The following is a 22,634-nucleotide window of genomic DNA, read 5'->3' on the forward strand; positions in this document are numbered from 1 at the left end:
GCATAAAACAGTATTAATGATGGAGAATTAGTCCGGAGCCAAAGCTCCCAGGGAATGGAATGTGTATTGAGTGTTCACTGATGAGTGGATTCAGCCAAGGCCAGCAGCGAGGGTCTTCTTGGCTTGGAGGCTGAGCTGCAAAAATTACTGCCCCCAAGAGGCCTTCACATTTGTGGAGCAAGGTCACAGTGACTGCAGGTCCCTTATAACGGCTACTAATTCAGGGATTCTGGGCTTTACTTTCCTTAGTAATGTCACCCCTCAGCACCTTTTGAAAATAAAAAGGGCAATATACCCAACAGGAATTTACCCCTCCCATTGTTGCAGAAACATCCGACTGATAGCACTTTTTCCTTTTTCTTTCCTTCCGCAGCTCAGAACTGATCGCAGGTTCACCCACTGGTCTAGTGACCCGGGCTCGCCTCTGCGGGGTGGAGGGGCCCCCAGGGCAGCGCAGGCACAGCCCCACGAGAGGCCTCCCACGCGCTGGCGGGACCGTGGCGCTCCTTCAGGGGCCGGGGGCGGCAGCGGCGCGGGGCCCGGGCGGAGCGCGTCAGGCGGCCAGGCGGTGCTCACGCCCCCGGCGCCCGGTCCCTCCCCCCGGGCTCTCCAGCGCCTGGTCCCTCCCGGCCGCCGCGGGAAGGAGCGGGAGGGGGAGGAGCCGGAGGCGGCCGCCGCGCCCCCGCCGCGCGCACCCAGCCCTTTAAAAACCGCCGGCGCTGACAGCTCGGCCGGCTGCCGTGGTCCCCGCGCACCTGTGTCCCCACGCTCCCTGTGCTCGCGAGCTGCTCCGCTGCGGCCGAGGCCAGGCGTGCGCTCTCGGCGGCGGGACCCGCTCGGCCGGCGCGCTCTCCATGCGGCCGCCCACCATGTCTGGGCACTGTCTGCTCGCGCCCATCCCCGAGTCCTCCTCCGACTACCTCCTGCCCAAGGACATCAAGCTGGCGGTGCTGGGTGCCGGCCGCGTGGGCAAGAGCGGTGAGTGCCCAGGGGGCCGCGCGGGGACGACGGGGCCTCGGGGAAGAGCCGGAGCTCTGGGCGGAGGGGAGGAGGATAGAGCGCCAGAAGGACCTGCAAGTTTCCGCGCCAGACCCGGCTCTCCCCCGCCAGCTTGCTTAGCCGGGTCTTCCTCGGGTTGGCTACTCCTGGGCTCCCGCCTGGCTTGGCCCCTGCTGGGGGAGGGAGGCTGGTGCGGCAGGTAGACACCTGCAGTCAAACCCGCGAGAGACCGCGACGGCCGCACCCTTGGCTTTGCAGAGCTTTCCAACCTGGGCAGTACCCGCGGTTCTGCGGCCCAGCGCCCTCTCCTTTTGCACGGGAGCGTCCCGGTTTGACTGTTTTGCCCTAATCCTTTAACTGATTTTCCTGTTTTTCCTTTTCAGCAATGATTGTGCGCTTCCTGACCAAGAGATTTATTGGCGACTATGAACCGAATACAGGTTAGAATAATTTCTTGCTCTCTGCTTTTGTGGCTGCATGCTCCGATTTTCTTTTTTTGCTGAAATGTGTGTAGGAATTTAAAAGCAAAGTCTCCTTCATCCTTCAGGCAAGTTGTATTCACGGCTCGTCTACGTCGAGGGAGACCAGCTCTCCTTGCAGATCCAGGACACCCCGGGGGGCATCCAGGTAAGGACCGCCCGAAGCGAACGGCTCTCCACCGCGCACACACCCAGGGGGCTCCTCAGCAGGAGCAAGATGTATAAACATACCTGTTTTGCATTTAGATGAAGGCGTGCGCTGTCCCCAGGCGGGCTGTTAGAAACCCTCTTGGTGGGGACGGGGTGAGTGGATGGTTCCGGAGGCAGCTTCCTCCAGTCCAGCTGGAGGGAGAGATAGTTAACCTCTGTTTGCAGCCCTGGGAGAGGCATCACTGCTTGCAGGGATGGGGCTCGCCACTTCTTTCAGAGCTGGGCCGTGGAACCATTAACAGGGCTGGGATTCTGGAGACGGTCTTCTCCCCTGGCAAGGACAGCAGGAGTGCTTCTGTTTCTAACTGTTCCCTCAAGTCGGTTAATTGCAACCAGATAACCCGTTGGCAAGCAGTCAGGAATTTAACTTGATTAACAAGTTATTAACTGCTCTCCCTTGGAGGGAGGAAAGGTCTTGTGGAAGACCAGAAAGAAGGAATTTTTTTCTGTAACATTCTCAAAAAGGATATGCTAAAAATATTTTTATGGGCTTGGGAAAAGATATTTATCTTGGCTTATTTTCAAAGTTTTGTTTATTCCCAGTTCCCTAAAGATTGCGCCATTCTTCTTTGAAAGTTCTCATTGAAGTCATTCTTCAATCAGCCAGGGCTCACCACAGAATACCTGCCAAGCAGGGGGTTTAAGGATAATGCATTGGTGACAGCCAATAAAATAACCCAGGCAGGGAACTTGCTCTTCCCGCATTCAAAGCCTCCTGCAGAAGTTAGGTAGCATCTGAAAACTGTATTTATGATTTCTCTTTTGAATGCTTTTTGCAAGGGTTACTCTGATGTTATTTTAAGCCCTCTCCCACTGAGGACTTCCTTGATCCAGACTCGTTTTGATCTTTCTCAGGTCCAAGACAGCCTGACCCAGGTAGGTGATACCCTGGCCAAGTGCGTGCAGTGGGCAGAGGGCTTTCTGCTGGTCTACTCCATCACAGACTATGACAGCTACCAGTCCATCCGCCCCCTTTACCAGCACATCCGGAAGGTCCACCCTGACTCCAAGGCCCCTGTCATCATCGTGGGCAACAAGGGGGACCTTCTGCATGCCCGGCAGGTGCAAACGCATGATGGCATTCAGCTGGCCAATGAGCTGGGCAGCCTGTTCCTTGAAATTTCCACCAGCGAAAACTACGAGGACGTCTGTGATGTGTTTCAGCATCTCTGTAAAGAAGTGAGCAAGCTGCACAGCCTCAGCGGGGAGAGGAGGAGAGCCTCCATCATTCCCCGGCCGCGCTCTCCCAACATGCAAGACCTCAAGAGGCGCTTCAAGCAGGCTCTGTCTTCCAAAGTCAAAGCCCCCTCTGCCCTGGGGTAAACCCATCTCACACAGACTCGGCTCCTTTTTATTGTGCATTTGTGCAGCTGAAAAAGACAGGGGACCTCCCTTTTTAATTACATATTCAAAGTTTATTTTTATACAAACTGTTGGTTTTCAAGTGTATGTGTATTTCTGAAAATTCAGTGATTGCCTAGAAGTTGGAGAGGTTTTTTTTTTAAATAATTTTTTTTTTTTTACTGTAACTGCTAGCCACTTTCCCATTAAAGGCAAAATGGCAACATTGCTCCTTGTTTTTTAAATGTCTTTTTATAGAAATCATACTTGCACCAGAGCCCAGAATGGCTCCATGCTTGCCCTCAGCCTGAACTCCTATTGGTGTCTTGCGGTAGGGGAGCCGATGTAGAGGCAATCTGTTGTGGGAGAAAGCAAAGAATGTGGAGGAGAAAAGATTTGAAGCAACTGCAGGATGTCTTTAATTAGGGCACTTTGCCACAGGCATGAAATTGATACCACGTGATTTTCAAGGAAAGGGGTTCACAGCATGCTGGTGCTAACAAATCACAAACATGAAGAGCAGTTTTATTTATTGGTGCAAATGGAAGTCTACTCTCTCCACCTGTATTAGAAAATAAAAATTCCTTATGTCAGTAAGTGCATCCTACCTAGGGTTGCTTAAAAATTCTCCTTCCTGGGGCACCCGGGTGGCTCAGTCAGTTAAGCATCGGACTCTTGATATCGGCTCAGGTCATGATTTCAGGGTCGTGGGATTGAGCCCCGCGTTGCGCCTTGTGTTGGGCTCTGTGCTGGGCATGGAGCCTGCTTAAGATTCTCCATCTCCCTCTTTCTAAAAAAAAAAAAAAAATCTCCTTCCTGCTCTGTCTTCTTGACCCTCACATCCAACAGGTTACTTGATCTGTCAGTTCTCTCTCCTATTTTTCTCTGTAGCCTCACTCTGCCATAATCCAGGCCTGTACAACTCTGGCCTAGACAGGCAGGCAAGTGTAGGTGAGACTGGTTTCTTGTCTTCTGGACTGACACCCCTCTGATTCTTTCTTTACACTGGAACAACCTGACTAAAACCAACGCTAATCACTTATTTTCACGATTGAAAAACCTCAGCTGTGTTCCCCTTAGCTACTGGATAAAATACAAATGAGGCATGGCATCAAGATTATTTACTACCTCTCCAGCCTTATCATCCCCTCCTACAAACACACTCACACACATTTACACGCCCCCTCACACAGTGGGGCTGAAAGCCCATTCAACAGAACAGGCTGCTGTTCTCAATATATACCAGGCTCTTTCATGCCTTCCTGCCTTAGCAGGAGCTATTCCCTGTGCCTGGAATATTTTTCCTCTTTTCCTCTAAAAGATCACTAATTCATTTTTCTTTCTTTCTTTTTTCCTTTTTTTTTTTTAAAGATTGTATTTATTTGACAGAGAGAAACACAGCGAGAGAAGGAACACAGCAGGGGGAGTGGGAAGAGGGAGAAGCAGGCCTCCCGCCGAGTAGGGAGCCTGATGCTGGGCTCGATCCCAGGACCCTGGGATCATGACCTGAGCCCAAGGCAGACTCTTAACGACTGAGCCACGCAGGCGCCCCGATCACTCATTTTTTCAGACCCAAGTCACGTGCTCTATTCAGCTCCTGGGCTGCCCTCTTTGAGTCTTCCTCCACGCCTACAGCATTTGTGGGACACTTGACCATGTCATGTAACTAGTTGTCACCCCATTGGAAGGAGCACTGCTTGTGGGCTGTAACTGCACTTCCTAACTTTGTATCCCAGGCTTTGGGCCTAGTGCTTGCACCTAGAGTGGTAGGTTTTCAGTAAGTATTTGATGAATAATATGATGAGCTGAATGCATTATTTTTTGGTGCCAAGGAACAGTAAAGGGAGATTGCATGAGACAACTTGTCACGTCTGCAGAACAAGGACAAGAAATGTTCTGAGTAGTTAAAGTACTTTATTAGCAGTGACAGAGAGGAAATGACACATATCCAGCTTCTGGCTGTTGCGGACCATTACCCTGCCTTCCTAGGACACCCATGTCCATATCTGTGCTGTTAACACCATTCTTCCCTATAGTTGAGGGATGTCTACCTATGCAAAATGGCATGAAGGATTGCAAAAATGAGATAATTCACGTCTAAAGCAGTGTCCAAATAATTAAGGAAAAATACGATTTTGAATTCCATTATCTTTGAAAAAGCACCTAATTCTTCTTGCTTGTTTACATACCCTCAGAACAAAAGCAGTTCTTTCTATCGTCAGCCATTCCTGCTTCTGCCATACATCTTAACTTTGTAGGCGAGGACATGAAAGCAACAGGTTGACCTAATCATTGCCATGCCCCCAGCACGCCCGGATAGCCCCCCCAGTGCCAGGGGCTCTCCACGTCCAAGGAGCCGAGATAAGGCATCCCATGGGAAGAAGGCATCGAACATCCCATGGGAAAAGTCATCATGGAAAAGCTAAAAAGAACAATACAAGAGATGTCCCAAGGCAGCCTGTGATGAAGTTCCAAGTGAGCGACCAGTAAAGACAGAAAGCACCCTTGACCTCTCCAGGGGAGAGCACGGTATGGACCAGAGGGGTCAAAAGATGAGTCACGGGCAGTTCCAAAGAAGTAGCAGCCCCTTGGGGCGCAGGCCAGCTGGAGGGCCACACAGAAAGCACTCCACATGGTATTTTTCCTGTCCTCAGCATCACAAATCACTGGCCTCCGGGGCCTCCAAGCTTCCTTTATTTCTGGTCCCCAGACCCGACCCCACATATGACCTGGATCTCTGGCCTCAGAAGGCCCAGTTCCTGTTCCCCAGGCCTCCTGCTGATGGGGATGAGGTGCATGGGGTGCATCTGGATGGAACCCTGGGATAGTATTCCTGGAGATGGAAGGGGGGAGAGCCAGGTAGGGTGGGAAGTTGTTGGCTGTGTTTGTAGGAAAGAGGGTCCGAGGATTTGGGCTTAACTGGGTGCTGAGGAGGCCCTTAGCAGAAGCTGAGCTCTGAGCCAGCTTCCCTTCCCACAGCAGTGGGGAGGGCAGAGCCATTGGATCCCTGGGTGTCACTGTAGTGCTGGCGGGTCACACCTTCTGGAACATTGGGGCAGAAAGTTGGAAAGGTGGGCAGGTGGGTGGGAGTACCCTCACATCTTTATCACAGTTTTGCCTTACCTCTGAGGTGTCATCCTCAGTGTCATCATCTCCATCCTCATGGCCCCTCCTCACTCGGTGCCCCCTCCCCTGCCCCGCCTCTGTTTCTGTGCACCCCCCTCCTGTCTCCACGGCTGCCACTCATCCTCCTTCTGGTCGAGGCTCCATTCTATTCTGCTCTGAAACTGCAGCCTGATTTCATTAACATGCCTATTGGTGTGGTCCTGGGGAAATGGATGAAATCCAAATGGCATCCAAATTGTACATCCTGCATACGTTCTGTGCCTCCCATGCCCCTCACGAAAAGCAAACTTGAATAATGGGAAAATAAATCTATTATAGCATAAGAAAATAAATTTGTTTTGCTTGTGTCGAGGCGAAGGTCACAACGGAAGTTCTAAAGTTTATTAATATCTCTTTGGAGGAATGGATTAAAATAAATAGCTATGGAAGGCGGCAGTGAACAATAGAGCAAATGGAAAAGACAAGATGACTGTTTAGTCATGAACTTGGGGCTTGAATAGCTTTTTTGTTCCGTGTATGTGTTATAATTTCTACTTCTCACTATGCAAAGTTACCGATCCAAATTTACAATGCGATGATATTTTGTATGATTAATAACTTATTCTTACCGTTTGATCTGTCTCCAAAAGGTGGGGTATTTTTAAGGACTTTGTTAAAATGAGTATTAAGCGACTTGGACACTCAATAAGAAAGTCGTGATGTATAAAAAAACTCAAACACCATGAAGTTAGCTAGGGCTCTAGGAAAAATGACCCGACGTAAGCAATGATTAGTTTGCAACAGCAAAACATTTTTCCGTACACAGAGCAGAAATTTGCCTATCCTAAATAGCACAGCCAGCCCTCATGTCTGGATGCCCCCATGTACTTTTTTTTTTTTTACGATTTTATTTATTTATTTGTCAGAGACAGAGCGCAAGCACACAAGAAGGGGGAGTAGCAGGCTGAGGGAGAAGCATGTTCCCGGCTGAGCAAGGAGCCTGATGCAAGACCCAGTCCCAGGACCCTGGGATCATGACCTGAGCCGAAGGCAGCCGCTTAACCCACTGAGCCACCCAGGCGCCCCTCCAGTTACTTTTGTATGGCTGTGAGTGCGGGGGTGTGTGTCTGTGTGCTGAGTTCCCTTTGTCCAACTGTCAGAGTTGGCCCTTTCCCATTCTCCACAGCAGGCCTGCTTGAACAAATAAGTATTACTGCTTTGGGTATTCTTCACATCTTTATAAAGACCACCAAGACAGTCATTTGCATGATTTCAAATCATATTTATTGAGAAGCTGCTTCCTACAAAGCTCTGTGCTGAATGTTGTTGTGATCAAGACAGCACTCTCTTTCTAGAAACTCAGTCCGTGGGAGTCCTAGGGGCTCGGCCTCGAGGGTGGGACTCTGTGGGATGAAAGGCAAAATATGATTCTGACCCAAATCTGAGGGTGTTGACAAAATCAGTGGAGGCGAGAGATCACAGAGCTGAGCGGGGAGTGAGGCAAACTCTCCTCACGGGGTGAGAGTACCCTTCCAAAGAAAATGACATTTCTTACTTTACAAACTGGAAAGCATTGGGGTTTTTTTGAGCATTAGTGGCTCAGCTGAGGATGAATGAGTTAAAATTCAAAAATATTTGCTGCCACTTTTTTATTGGCATTCTTTATTTAAACTAGAAGAACATTGTTAACAGCAAGGCTTACTTACATAAACAGATTTTGCCTGGAAATACTAACGTGTATTTATGACTGTGGAAAAACAGGGAAATTTCAGGAGCTCCTGCTGATGAGATATTTACTAACCAGCTTTATGAAGGCAGCAGACTTAGATTAGGTTCAAATCCCACTTTACCTGGGGCAAAGCGCAGCCGAGGTTTCGTGTCTCTGAAAATGGACGTAATACTACCCATCAGGCAGAATTGTTGGCAAAGCTGACACACAGAAGGTGTTCAGTAAGTTGTTGTTGTTTTAAAGGTAACTTGATACATTATGAAGTTGTTTCTGGAAAAAGAGTGTTTTTCGAACTTGCTTGTATACCCTAAAAAGTATAGTAGTTGCTTTGCAAGATATGACCTTCTCCATGTCACATGCGGAAAAAGAAAGTTTTCTGGGGAGCAGTTATTCCCTCACAATTACTGGTCCTTTACTTTGTGCCAGGCACTTTTATTTTCTCGGTGATACCTTTGAGGTAGAGCTATTATCACTCCCATCTTTCAGACATGGAAACTGAGGCTCAGAGAGGTCACGCAATGGCCAAAAATCACAGAAGGCAGAAACAGGGAGGTCTGGCTCCAGGAAGGGGAGAGGGCTCCCTTCAGCTCAGGGCTGTTTCCCCTGGCCAGACATGTGCCTGCCAATGTCTTTTGGAGAACTTGTTAAAAATGAAGATCCTGGGGCACAGTCCCAGGGATTCTGTTGCTCTGTATTCGAGCTGTGGAGGAGGAGTCTGCATTTTCAAGAGCTCCCTGAGTGGTAATGAGGCCGGATGTTTCATGTTTGGAGCTTTCAGCAAGATCACAGTCTGGGCTCCCCCCATGCTTCCTGTTTATCCAGAGTAACGTCAGACTTGGAGGGGGGAAGGGGGGAGTGCCACACTGGAGGGGTGGGAGCCCCTGCATCTGGCCCGGGGGCTGGGGTGGGCTACTCTCACTGAGCTGTACCCAGGAGTCTTCAGTACCACCTGGTAGAGTGCTGTCATCTTTGGGGGGGGGTCTCTCCCTGAGTCACCCCTTTGAAAGCCATATGGTCGGGGGAAGGGGCAGTGTGCACTAAATCAGCGGGCTAGGGACACCCTCTCCCTGACTGCGCTCTCTTCTCTGACCCACTCAGAGGAGCAGCCTCCACAGCGGCCCCGAGAAATTCAGGCTTTTTCTTTTCTCCTGGAACGCCTGGCGGAGGAGGAGGGGGAGGGCTGAATGTCAGCATCCCTGGGGGCTGTGGGAGCCCTGGTATACTACAGGGAGGGAAGGTACTGGAAGCAGAAGTTGCCAATGAACATCTGGGGGAGCTAAAGATATCTCACCACTCCAACTCCGCGTGGTCCAGGGCATCTCCAGGAATTGCGCGCTGTGTGTGTTTGTGTGTGTGTGTGTGTGTGTGTGTGTGTGAGAGAGAGAGAGAGAGAGAGAGAGAGAGAGAGAGAGGTGGGGTGGGAAGAGGGAGGGAACAGGTTCAGGGTTTATAGAGAAAGGTCAATGAATTTCTCCAGGTGGGGGAAATACGAGGATGCTGCCACAGTGTTTGAGAGGACGTTGCTGGGCGCCGTGTGCTGGCTTCATCATTTGTCACATAATAAGAAAACTAACACAACAAATAGCTACCATAATTACTGAATATGCACTATTGTTCCACGTATTCCTGTGTATTATTCAGGGCTCTCCAGAGAAATAGAGTCAACAGAAAAAATATATATATATATAAAGAGATTTGTTATAAGGAATTGGCTCACATGATTATGGAGGCTGAGAAGTCCCAAGATGGGCAGTCAGCAAGTTGGAGGCCCAGGAGAGCAGATGGGGGACTTCCGGTCTGAAAGCTGACAGGCTCGAGATCCAAGAAGAGCCAGTGTTACAGTCTGACTCCAAAGGCAAGAGAAGATCCCAGCTCAAGGTGGGCAGGCTGGGCGAGCTCCTTTGAACTTGAGGGAGGGTCACCCTTTCTATCCTATGCAGGCCCCCCTCAGATTGGATGGGGCCCCTGCATATCAGGGGGGCCACTCTGCTTGACTCGCTTCACTGGTTCCAATGTTGATCTCATGAAGGAACACCCCCACAGACACACCCAGGATAACATCTGGCCAAATATCTGGGTATCCCATGGCTCAGTCAAGTTGAATGTCAACATAACCATCATGCACCGTGAGAGTCTCAGGTGTATTATCTCATTTAATCCTCCCAAACTGCTCCAGTAGCTTATTGTTACTATCACCATTGGACGGAGCAGGAAAATGAGGCCCTGAGGGGTTCATTAACTTCCTCATCATCTCTCGACTGGTAAGGGGCAGAGCGGAGATTTCAGTCCACATCTCTCTGGTTGGAAAGCCTCCAGACTGTATTGCGTCCCATGCCAATTGTCAGAGGTCGTTTGCAAGCTGCTACCGTTCTCCTAATCAACATTTTGGCCTTGAAAAGTACATGGTGTATCAGTCAAAGCTATCATTTGCAAGCAATGGGAAAGGCTCTGTCTGGTTAATTAAAAAGGATTTTATTAAAAGGCTATTGAGGGGGCACCTGGGGGGCTCAGTCAGTTAAGCATCTGCCTTCAGCTCAGGTTGTGATCCCAGTGTCCTGGGATCAAGTCCAGCATCAGGCTCCTTGGGGAGTCTGCTTCTCCCTCCGCCCCTCCCCCCTGCTCATGCGCTCTCTCTCTTGCTCTCTTTCAAATAAATAAATAAAATCTTTAGGGGAAAAAGCTATTGAGGGAGCGCCTGGGTGGCTCAGTCCATTAAGCAGCTGCCTTCGACTCAGGTCATGATCTCAGGGTCCTGAGATCGAGTGCCGCCTCGGCTTCCTGCTCAGCGGGGAGTCTGCTTCTCCCTCTCCTCTCTGCTCATGCTCTCTCTCGCTATCTCTCTCTCTCTCTCTCAAAGAAATACATAAAATCTTTAAAAAAAAAAAAAGGCTATTGGGAAGCTTACAGCATGACTGGGCAAGTGGGAGAACCACATCTGGGGTTGTGCAGCTACAAGGGAGGCTGCAGGACTAAGTGTCTGGCATTTTCAGCATCTGCTGTGGTGGATGGTCCCTGCCTCCCACCCAGCCCCATAGGGTACAGGCTCTCCTTAGACGCTGGAAAGGGGTTCAGAGACTGAGCAGGCAGAGAAGGTGGCAAAGACTGCTGCACACATCTAATGATGATTGGATGATGGGAAGGGACGCCTGTCCTCCACTGTAGACATGACACTGGCAAAGCCAGCTCTAAGGCAAGTCCCAGGGACTTCCTAAATACTAGACCCTGAGAATACATACAAATCTGACACAGGAAACTGAGGTTCTCAGACATTAAGTAAACACCCAAATTCTATTAGCAAAGAGAGTTAGTATTAAGGGTAGAATTGTGTTCCTCCAAAAAAAATATGTTGGACTCCTGGTACCTCAGAATGTGACCTTATTCGGAAATAGGGTCTTTGTAGAGATAATCATGTTAAAGTGAGGTTATTAGGATGAACCCTAAATCAGTATGACTGATATCCTTACAAAAAGGGGAAATTTTGTGCCTGGCTGGCTCAGTTGGTGGACCATGCAACTCTTGATCTCGGGGTTGTGAGTTCAAGCCCCACATTGGGTGTAGAGTTTACTTTAAAAGAGTAGTTAATAATAAAATAAAATTTAAAAAAAGATATGTTAAAAATAGTTAAAAAGTGGGGAGATATTTGGACACAGAGACAGACATGCACAGAGGGAAGGTGACAAGAAGAGACACAGGGAGAAGACCACGTGGAGATGAAGGCAGAGGTTGGGATGATGCACCACATGCCAAGAACTGCCAGAAGCTGGAGAGAGGCCAGGGACAGAGCCTTCCTTAGAATCTGATGGGTGTGGCCCCACCAACAACTTGACCCGCTCCTCCTGGCCTCCAGAAGCAGGAGACAGAACATTTCCGTGGCTTAAGCTGCCTGGCTGGGGGGCTTGGCTATGGCAGCCCGAGCTGCCTAGTCCAAGTAACAAATGGCTGGGCCCATATTTGAGTCTGAACCTAAAGCTAGAGCTCTACCCACTACACACCTTGCTCCCGGCATGGCGGCCCAGAGCAGAGGAAACGTGACTCTATTCCATTCTCGAACTCTGTACCAGGTTGTGGGCTTAGCCGACATGAAATCTAAATGGCCTAGTGAGAGAGAATTTGCTTCCCCACATATGCAGCTCAAGCTGGTGTAGGGCTCTGCTCTGAGGTTCCGTCAGGGGCCCAGTCTCCCCTTCTCTGTCACTCTGCCTTTTCTGATGTCACCCTCGATCCAAGGTCTAAGATGGCTCTCAGCCATTCCGAAGCCAGAGAGCACAAAGGCGCTGGGAAGTGCTAGACAAGAGGAGCCTCCTTCCCTTTAAGATGGAGACCCGAAAGTTGAGTCCTTCCCCTCTGCTCACCTTCCAACCTGTGACTGAGAGATGCCATCTTCCGCTGGGCAGCTTGCTCCCTGCTAAAAATTCGACTGCCGTTTATTATTAAGGGGCAAGAGAATGGATATTGGAGACAACTAGTGGTCACGGCCACAACATCCGTTTCAAGACAGATTCATTGTCCGGGTTTTCACAGGTTAGTAGAGGACAAGGAAGAGAAGAGTTTCCTTCACGTCTGGCTGAAGAAGGAAGGGGAAGTCTGTCCCCAAATGGCTTTGCCCAGTGTCCTCTCAATGGCTTGTCTGCTCCCGGTACCCAAGGAGCCTGGAGACTCTGGGGTCCCCACCTCAGCTTCTCCCAGGCCACTCCCACACATCACAGCAAGGTCCTCTGCCTTGGAGGGATGAGGTCAGACTGAAGAACAGTCTGATGGTCAAGGACATCCTTATTTATGGACTTGAGGAGCTTGGAATGGAGGAAACAAAGTGAGTGGTGACTCATGGGCTTTGGTTCTCCAGCTGCAGATGGAAAAGGATTGGGGGTGTAAGTGGCCAAAGCTGGACTTCCCATCTAGGCCGGTTCTGTGGCCTCTGGTCCCCTCGGGGCTGCCCACGAGGTAAAATCACCCCTGGGTGGAGAACGCCTCTGAAAACCAACAAAGTTTGGTCTGCTTGGGTTTGTTCAAGCCCCTGAACGAAGAAAGATAGACTAGACAGTGGCTTGTGCAGGTCCTCGCAGAGCCTGAGTGACTCATTGTCCCTCCCCGGCCCTCAAGCTCCTCGGTTATAAATTGAGAGGTCTGGATTTCGTTAGTGGTCCAAAAGTTCCAGCGTGTGGTGGACTCACCTAGGGGTGCATGCTGAAAATGCAGTCTCCTGGGCCTACTCCCAGACACCCTGTTACAGCAGTTCTGGGTGGAAATCGCCCAAGAAAAATACCTAAAACCTATTGAGTACTTGGCACCCGCTGAACACTGTTCTAAAGAGGTTAGAATTAGACCTCTAAATTAGACCTCTAATTTAACCTCTAAAGAGGTTAAAATTAGTAAATCCATTTTACTAATTTTACCCCGCCACGATCCTGTGACATGTACTATTATTAGCACATTGGCACTAATTAGTATTATTAGTACATTATTAATAGCATGAACTATTACATGCACAGATGTGCAAAAGGAGGCACACGGCGGATGAGAGTCTTTTCTCAGGTCGCGCAGTTGGAAGAGGCAGAGCTGTGATCCAGGCCCAGCTGACCTTGGCTATGGGTCCAGGGCTCTCTGCTACTGCTTTCCCAAGAGGCTGTCATGAGCCACAACCCACCCACTCTGCTGGCTGCTTAAATAAATAGTATCCTCGATGGGATTCACACTTCTGTAAAGAAGGTAAGACAGACACGCACCTCACAGAGTACAGGGCAGACTCAGGCAGAAGCAACCAGAAAGGGATGAGCCATGTGCTCACTGGAGGGCCAGTGAGGGGGTTCTCGTCTTTCTGATGGGAGGGATTCAAATAAGCATCAGAGAGAAGGAGGCATTTGGAGTAGAAGTTTGCCCATATGTAGAATCTAAAAAAAGGAAAAAAAAAAAACAAATGAACAAACAAACAGAAAGCAGAATCAGACCCATAAATACAGAGAGCACACTGATGGTTGCCAGAGGGGAGGAGGGATGGGCAAAATGAGTGAAGGGGAGTTATGGAATGAATAAGTCACAGGGATGAAAGGCACAGCACAAGGAATATAGTCAATGGTGTCATAATAGCGCTGTAGGGTGACAGATGGGAGCTCCGCTTGTGAGCAGAGAATTGTCCAATCACGATGTTGTGCACCTGAATCTAATGTCACATTTTATGTCAACTGTACTAAATAAATAAATAAATAAATAAATAAATAAATAAATAAATGGATGGGAAAGTAGGGGCTTGTCAAGGGTGGAGGGAGGCAAGCACCCCCAGCCTGAGGGAGGGGCCGGAGCACAGGGTTCCAGGTGCTGATATGACCTGCTTTCTCCAAGAAGTGGGCCCTTTGGTTTGGTTGGTGGGCAGAGCCCATGCAAGAGGGGAGCTGGGGAGGTGAGGCGAGCCTGTGAGTGGGACTGTGAAGAGCTCGATGCCCTTCGAGGTCAGGAAGGTGGAGGCTTCATCCTGCAGGCTGGAGGGAGCTGCGAGGGGACCCAGGAGACCAGGAGGCTGCACCGTCTCAACTGTCCCTAATCACGGGGCAGCAGCAGGGGGAGGGGCAGGAGGTGGTGGGCACCAGGGGGATGGCTCAAAAGCAGAGTCCACAGGAAAGAGGTGGCCTGGAGGTTTAGCGTGAGGGAGATAGAGGTGTCTCGGGTGACCCAGCCTTTTTAGCATGGGGCAACTGGAGAAAAAGAAACATTCTTTACCAACGAGGGCACCCCCAAGAGGGCTGGGTAGAGCAGGCAGTTGAGTTGAGGAGCTATGAAGATGCCCTCCATTCAGAAGATAACGCAGGACTGGTGAGAGGAGTGGCCTTGGGAGGCGTGCGTCCCTGTGGAGTGGGCACTTCCACACCCCAGAGTGCGGGGCGGGGGGGGGTCTTGCTTACTTAAATGACCCAGCTGCACTGGAGTTAGGACAGGCTGCCCGGAATCCCCATCAGTCCTCTCAAACTCCCACAGAAGGACCGTTCTACAGGCTACAGACCCCTCTCTTCATTGTCCCACCCCCCAGCATACTTCAGGACGCCAACATGTCCACCGCTGATTCTATTCTAGGGGTACTTGGGGCAGGGCTGTCTTGCAATAGGAACCAACTCCCATCAAAGAGGCCAATCCAAGTGTAAGCTTCTCTTGGCTCCCACCCATCTGTGCTTTGAAAGGAGGTATCTGCATGAACGTGTATACCGTCCTGTGAATGGTACACAGACAAGATCATTCAACTGGTGAGAGATTTAGATGCTCAAAGACAGGCTGCTGAGTCACTTTTCCTACACTGCCATGCAAATCTGAATGCCCACTAGAACAGTTGGAATCCAGGTACTGTACATTCCAACTGGCAGAATATTTGGCTGTTTATAGTTGGAGCAGCTTTTGTATTGTCACAATTTCCTTCCTCTCTCCACCCTCTCCTGGAAGCAAGAAGGACCTGTCTGCCTCCCGTTCTCCCACCCCTTGATCTCTGCAGGTTGACTGCAAGGCTGTGGGAAGTGAAGGGCAGATGGTGAGGTGGAGTACCCTCTCTCAGGCACAATCAGGTCTTACCTACCCATCTAGACTAGCAGCCCAAGCTTCCCTGACACAATCCTCCCTCAGTTCCTACGAGACCTTATCTACTCATTGACCCTAAACATGTTTTGTCTTTCCTGTTCCCTGGCGTCAATGCATGTGTTCCTTCCACCTGGAATCCCTTCTGCTCCTCCAGATCTTAGCCTGTTTGCAAGGGCAAACTCAAATGTCATTTCCTCCACGGACCCTCCACAGACCTCTTTGCCCCTCCACCTTGAGCACCAAACACATAGTAGTTGCTTGATCAATATGCATTGAGTGAGTAAGTGAAGGAAAGAACAAAATGTTCATTGCCCCTGTTGCTTGGAGACACTGATTAGAAGATTAGAGCACAAGTGGTCTTGAGGATAACCAGTCCATAGGATGCTGATGGTTGTCAGGCGTTGGGCTAAATTAACTTTACATGTTCTTATTCTATCTGTGCCAGGAAGCTGGAGACAGATGTGCTGGACGAGGCTGCTTGTCCCTGATCCTTCTGTTTTATGCAGAAAAGGATGTCGTCTTGCTGATGCTGAGTTTGTTCGGGAACCAGAAATCTGATGTTTGTAAATATTCCTTTGAATGGAAGCATCAAGTATAGAGATTGTATGAATTCTTCCTTAAGAGTGTTGAGAGCCTAAGTATCACATGACTGTGGCAAAGGGCAAAACGAAGCTTCTCAGATCCAGTAAGACCCCATTTTACATGGTCATTGTCACTGGCAGCCATGCACACATGCTCCCACCCCCAAGTCCCCACCACATTGATTTGGATGGCTCAGAGAAGCTGCACTGTGTTATGCCCAGGATTGAGCTACATTTCTGTATCTGTAGATAATTGTATTAGGCCCTTACAGTGGGGTAGTCGTGTTCTTCAGAAATGATGCCTTCTAGGGGCGCCTGGGTGGCTCAGTCGTTAAGCGTCTGCCTTTGGCTTAGGTCATGATCCCAGGATCGTGGGATCGGGCCCCGCATTGGGCTCCCTGCTTGGCAGGAAGCCTTCTTCTCCCTCTCCCACTCCCCCTGCTTGTGTTCCCTCTCTCGCTGTGTCTCTGTCAAATAAATAAATAAAATCTTTAAAAAAAAAAAGAAAGAAAGAAAGAAAGAAAGAAATGATGCCTTCTAGGGGCGCCCGGGTGGCTCAGTCAGTTAAGCATCTGCCCCAGGCTCAGGTCATGATCCCAGGCCCCGGGGATAGAGCCCTACATAGGACTCCCTGCTCAGTGGGGAGCCTGCTTCTCCTTCTCCCACTGCCCCTCCCCCTGCTCATACATGTGCACACACGCTCCTTCTCTCTCTCTCTCAAGTAAATAAATAAAATCTTTAAAAAAATGATGTTTTCTGTTATGGACTGAATTGGTCCCCTCCAGATTCATATGTTGAAGTCTTAACTCCCAGAATATGACTGTATTTAAAGATAGGGTCTTTAAAGAGGTGTTTAAGTTAAATGAGGTCATGTGAGTGGATTCTAACCCAATCTGACTGGTTTCCTTGTAAGAAGAGGAAATTTGGACAGAAACATACACAGAGGAAGAGCCATGTGAGAACATAGAAAATGGCCATCTATAAGCCAAAGGGAGAGACCTCAGAAGACACTAACCCAGCCAATCCCTTGATCTCAGACTTCCAGCCTCCAGAACTACGAGAAAATAGATTTCTGTTATTTAAGTCCCTCAGTCCATGGTGCTTTGTTATGGCAGCCCAAGCAAACTAATGCCCCCTCTAATAAGTCTATGATGGAGAGTCACATACATGCTGATCTTCTCAATAAGACAACATGCAATCATTCCATCATCCTCTGCCTGAAGATCAGAATTGGGAAGACCTCATATATGTGAAAACATCTTATTAGCTGTGAAGGTTTATCTAAACCCGGTTTCTATACCTGTAGATATCAGGAAATAATACCCTTCTTTGTAACACCCTATGCTTGTCCTAGAGGGTGAGGCTCAACGTGGGTGCTGGGTAAATTCTAGTTGGCCAACTGAAAAGTGATAACAGTGGGTGGAATGTTCACCACTAATGTTCTGTACTGCATTGGGCACTTTGGGTTGTGTAGGACAATCCACCTCCTTCTTGGCTGTGGCCAACTGACACAGTCCTTTGCTGGAGTCTTAGACTGGAGTCTGTCTCTATAGGAGCAGTGAAGAGAATTCCACCTTCATTCATGTCATAGCTCCAGCAGAGCAGTCAGGATAGCTGACATTCAGTCACTGCATTTCTGTGGACAAAGCACTCAGCCTGGCTAAACTCTGTTGTCCTCACCCACAAAATGAGGATGTTGGATTAGATGACCTCTACAATTTCTTCCAGCACTAGAATTTATGATTCTTTCCTTGTATCAATTAGCATGCATTTGGCTAGAAACTTGATTCCAGCTGCCTTTGGCCATAGAAACACTCATCATCTCACATAATACCAAGCTCAGAGGGTCCTGCCATTTCTCCATTCTGTCCTCAGTATCAACTTCATTTCAGGGCTGGTTCTTTTCTTGGTGGCAAGATGATGACAGCCCAAGCCTATTGGTGCTTCATGTCAATCAAGAAAGAGCGAACATCTTTCCTATACCATGGAATATATTTTTTCTCAGTCTGATTAGGCCAGTGGAGGACACATACCAATCTCTGATCCATGTGAAAGGTCAAGGGGTACCTGTGCTGATGGACTTGACTGAGTGGGACGTTGCGAAGGTGGGTGATCTCACACCACTTGCTCTTAGCGTCAGTGCATGTGTTCCTTCTACCTGGAATCCCTTCTGCTCCTCCAGATCTTAGCCTGTTTGCAAGGGCAAACTCAAATGTCACTTCCTCCACGGACCCTCTTCAGACCTCTTTGCCCCTCCACCCTGAGCACCAAGCACATAGTAGATGTTTGATCAATACGCGTTGAGTGAGTAAGTGAAGGAACTGTATCCCTAGGTATAGTCTCCTGGAGCCATTAATCAGAGTCCATCCAGGCCAAAGACCATGGGCTTCAGCTCCCCTGGCTCCAACACAACCTTGAGGTTTCATCTTGTAGAGAATGCCTGGCTGGGCCACCTTTCTGAATTTCTCTCCTGCCATTCTCCTCTCCATGAAGCTCCATGTCCTCCTTGCCTTTTCTGGCACATGCCAGACAAACTCTCACCTCAGGGCCTTTGCCTTAGCTGTTCCCATGGCCCGAATGTTCTTCCTGGCATCTCTGGTTAACTCTCAAAAGTCACGTTCTCAGTGAGGCCCTGAGTACTCTATTTACCAGTGTAACCTTCTTCCCTGACATTCCTTCTACCCCTACTTCTGTCTTGTTCTTTTTTCATTGCATCTTTGCCTTCTAACAGGCTATATAATTCACTCCCTGATTATGCTTGTTGCTTATCGTCTGTTTGCCCTATAGAATCTTTCCCAGGGCACCCGAGTGGCTCAGTCGGTTAAAGTGTCCAACCCTTGCTCTCAGCTCAGCTCTTGATCTCATGGTTGTGAGTTCAGGCCTTGTGTTGGGCTTCATGCTGGGCATGGAGCCTACTTAAAAAAAAAGTTTCTCTATTCATTGATATATTCCTAACACATCAGCCAACCTAGAGCAATTATTGAGGAAATATTCGGTGAAAGAATGAAGGGATGTAGAGGAGGATATGGTGTCTACACTCTTTCCTTATGGGAAGGGTGCATATATTCAGCCCAAAGGACTGTGTTTTGAAAGAAAGGAGCTGTATATAACATTTTGCCATTAAACTTTTAATAATGGTCATGTGGTTTTCTTATACATTTTTATATTTGCTTTTTTTATTATGTTATTTTAACCACCATACATTACATCGTTAGTTTTTGATGTAGTGTTCCATGATTCATTGTTTGCGTATAACACCCAGTGCTCCATGCAGTACCTTTATTCAGCTGAAAATGACCAATGCATGACTCTCTAGCTCCTAGATTCTTAGCTGATTAATGCTCTCTGCCATCCATAGTCTTGACTAGCTTGTTTCGTCATCCTAATGTGTGTACTTCCCTGGGCGTGGGGTGGGGGAGCCTCCAGACTGATGGAGCTGGGCTCTGGGTCATTGACCCTCTGCCCTCATGGGTGATCTCTAGAAGCAGAAGGACTTTCATATCGGTAATTGTCCTTTGCAAAGGTGTAGCCTTCTAGGACTTCCAAATATTTTCCATGGATACTACCTCATTCAGTCATCAAAGGAGCTCTGTGAATTAGGCAGAGTGAAGCCTGCCTAGTTTTCAGTTTTAGGAGGAAACTCAGCAAGATTACTTGCTTTGCCCAGGGTTGCATAAGTAGGACATGGTAGCACAGGGACCAGAGCATCCTTTGAATTACCACTCCTCTGCTCTGTCCAAGCCACCATGCTGCCTTGCTCAAACACCAAGAACTTTGTGCCATTAACTGTTGTCAACAGTATTAAATTGGCTTACCTGGTGATATAATATGATAATTATACTTATATATGGTATACACATATGTGGTATAGAACTAGGCACTCTTCGAAGTGCCTAGTGGCACTTCGGATTGGAGTGGATTCACACCTCACACCCTTATGAGCTAAGTTCTGTTACTATCACCCCATTTTACAGATGAGAAGACTGAGGTAGAGAGAAGTTAAATAACTTGCCCAAGGTTGCATGGTAAGAGGCAGACTCAGAATTCAAACCTAGACTGTCCTGCTCCAGACTACTCCCTTAGCTGCCAAGTGATACCACTTCTTATGATTAGCTTTTGTCTGTGGTCAGGCACTTATGCAGACCAGGAAGGTCACTACTTACCACCCAGCTCTACTTGGAGGGGAAAGAGCATCGCAGGGCATTGGGGGAAGGAACGAGTGCTCTCTGTCTAGAATCAGACTCCTGGGCTGCTGTCCCTTCTGGTAGGGTTGTGGCTTAGTGTCCCCAGCAGTGGCCAGATGGTCAGCAACAGTGAGGGGGAGTGACCTGAGTTTTCTGTTTCCTCTTGCTCCCTGAGCAGTCTGGTTCTGTGCTGAGAACAGAATCTTCCAATTATGCTGAGAGGTTCAGTTGATAAGGATGGTGATTCAGGCTGATTTCCTTGAGGTTTAGAACAGGCTGAGTGCATCCTAATGGTTCTGCCTACTCCTTCTTTTTGTGTGTCAGAGACAGCTGATCTGTTGAAGAGGTTTTATCAAGCTCGCAGAAACAGTTGCTGGTAGTTCCCTGGTTGTTTTCAGCAGATTTGCATTCACCAGATTCATTTGACAATGTCAAATAGTTTAGGGAGAAGAATGCACCTGTTTGACTTTGAATTCAAACCAAGATCTTATTGTAAACCCTGTGAGTAGTATCTTTTTGTATAGTTATAGAATTGGGTTCTTCTTTTTACCTTGGTGGGAGAGCAGTTCCCAAATGTTCAAATGTTGCAATGTTCAAACCACTTTTTGAACAAATTAAATTCACCCAAGGAATAACCATACCTCTTGAATCAGTACCTTGAGGACTTTGACCCAATAAATCTTCCCATTGGATTACAAGTTGTCTTTTGCCAAAGGGCATTTCACAGTGCATGTTAGGATTCAATAAAGGGTAGAATGAAATATTGTGTGTGAGTTCCCTGGTGCTTTGAGTCAGGGTGTCACTGTTCCAGAGCAAAACCAAAGTCACAAGACACACAGTGATATTAAGGCTTGTGGGCAAAATACCTTCCTCAGCCCCAGATGGATGCCTGTGATAGGAGCCTCTCAAGTAATTTAATTTTGGTAATATAGTTTGATAGGGGAAGCATTACTCTTGAGTTGTTGGCTTTCTTTTTTTAAGTAAACACTTCAGGACTCCTATATCTGAGTGAGTTTTGTCCTTCAAGAGTAGTTCTCAAAACATAATACATTTTCCACAAAGATGCTTGAATTCTCTAAAGTGTTTCAAAATTTTTCTTTTATAGTTGCTCTCTGAGCCATTTTACAAAATGCATGATAAAATCAGTCTTGTTACTTTATATTTATGCCAGATTTACAAATCAAAATGGCATTTCCTTATCTGGGAATAAAATAAAGTTCTATCCTTAGTCATATCTTATACCAAAATAAAAAACAAATGGGTAAAACATTAAGCATTAAAAAAAGAAACCATAAAAAGTGTGAAAAGAAATGACAGAAAATTATTTTTTGTTTTTGCTTTTTAAAAATTTTATTTTATTTAAGTTCAATTAATTAACATATAGTGTATTATTAGTTTCAGAGGTAGAATTCAATGGACAGAAAATTGTTTTAATAATCTCAGAATGGGGAACACCAGAACACCAGATGACTTAGTCTTATTTGTGAACCATAATGTCCCCATTGGGCTACTGAAGGTCTTTCTAAGTATGACATAAAACAGTCAGAGTTCTCTAGAGCAACGCAACCAATAGAAGATATGTACACACATACATTATAGATATTGTATATATGCACATAATAATGTGTGTATATATATATATATATATATATATATATGTGTGTGTGTGTGTGTGTGAAAGAGAGAGAGAAAGAGAATGAGATTTATTTTAAGGAATTGGCTCATGTGATTGTGGGGACCTTTAAGTCCAAGTCCAAAAGCTGTAGGGCAAGCCAGCAGTCTAGAGATTCAGGTAAGAGTTGGTTTTAACCTTGAGTCAGAAGGCTGGAAACTCAGGGAGAGTTTCCATATTGCAGTCTTGAGGACAATGTTTTCTTCTTTGGGGATCCTCAGTTTTGCTCTTAAGACCTTCAACTGATTGGATGAGGCCCACCCACATGATGGAGGGTAATCTACTCAAAGTCTACTGATTTAAATACTAACCACACCTAAAAATACACTTTCGTTTGCATTCATACAGATTATTCAAAAAACAAAAACAAAAACAATACACTTTCATAGCAACATCTAGACTAGTGTTTGAGCAAACAACTAGGTACCATAGTCCAGCCAAATTGACGCACAAAATTTGCCATCACACCATAGAAGATGTAAATGTAATGTAACCAAAGACAGAAGTGACAGCAACCATGTGTCACAAGAGTTGCAGTTCTTGTACCAATTCTGGTACAACCTTGTCTACCCTTCTGAGTGGCTGTTTGAAATGAACCATGAACTTGGAAAATGCCATTCTTTCTAAAGGTGTTTGTTTTTCGTTTTATATTTTGAGATTTATTTATTTACGAGAGAGAGTGTGTGTGTGCAAGCAGGGGGAGGAGCAGAAGGGGAGGGAGAAGGGAAGCCGACTCCCATGATCCTGAGATCATGACCCCAGCTGAAACCAAAAGTCAGT

At 47.7% G+C, this 22,634-nt stretch overlaps 1 protein-coding gene across 2 annotated transcripts; it reads left to right on the top strand.

Moving 5' to 3' along the window:
- The first annotated feature begins 747 nt into the window (after positions 1 to 747).
- On the top strand, positions 748 to 3,228 carry RASL11A (RAS like family 11 member A). Of its 2 annotated transcripts, XM_028106359.2 has the most exons (5): positions 748 to 978; positions 1,383 to 1,439; positions 1,547 to 1,626; positions 2,544 to 2,564; positions 2,670 to 3,228. In XM_028106359.2, the coding sequence occupies exons 1-5, from the start codon at positions 855 to 857 to the stop codon at positions 3,009 to 3,011; spliced, it is 624 nt and encodes a 207-aa protein (XP_027962160.1). In that variant the 5' UTR covers positions 748 to 854; the 3' UTR covers positions 3,012 to 3,228. The 2 variants fall into 2 exon arrangements, with proteins under 2 accessions (XP_027962160.1, XP_027962154.1); XM_028106353.2 differs by having other exon boundaries at positions 2,544 to 3,228.
- Positions 3,229 to 22,634: the final 19,406 nt, after the last annotated feature.

The sequence above is a fragment of the Eumetopias jubatus genome, unplaced genomic scaffold (genome assembly GCF_037043125.1).
Source record: "Eumetopias jubatus isolate StellerSeaLion01/CBP00866 unplaced genomic scaffold, mEumJub1_p1.0 scaffold_3, whole genome shotgun sequence".
Lineage (NCBI taxonomy): Eukaryota > Metazoa > Chordata > Mammalia > Carnivora > Otariidae > Eumetopias > Eumetopias jubatus.

Bases quoted from the DNA above. Each gene is read 5' to 3' on its own strand.
- RASL11A (XM_028106353.2), top strand. From the start codon at position 855: ATGCGGCCGCCCACCATGTCTGGGCACTGTCTGCTCGCGCCCATCCCC. The intron at 979-1,382 runs GTGAGTGCCCAG...TTTCCTTTTCAG, and splicing joins CGGCCGCGTGGGCAAGAGCG to CAATGATTGTGCGCTTCCTG. The intron at 1,627-2,543 runs GTAAGGACCGCC...GATCTTTCTCAG, and splicing joins ACACCCCGGGGGGCATCCAG to GTCCAAGACAGCCTGACCCA.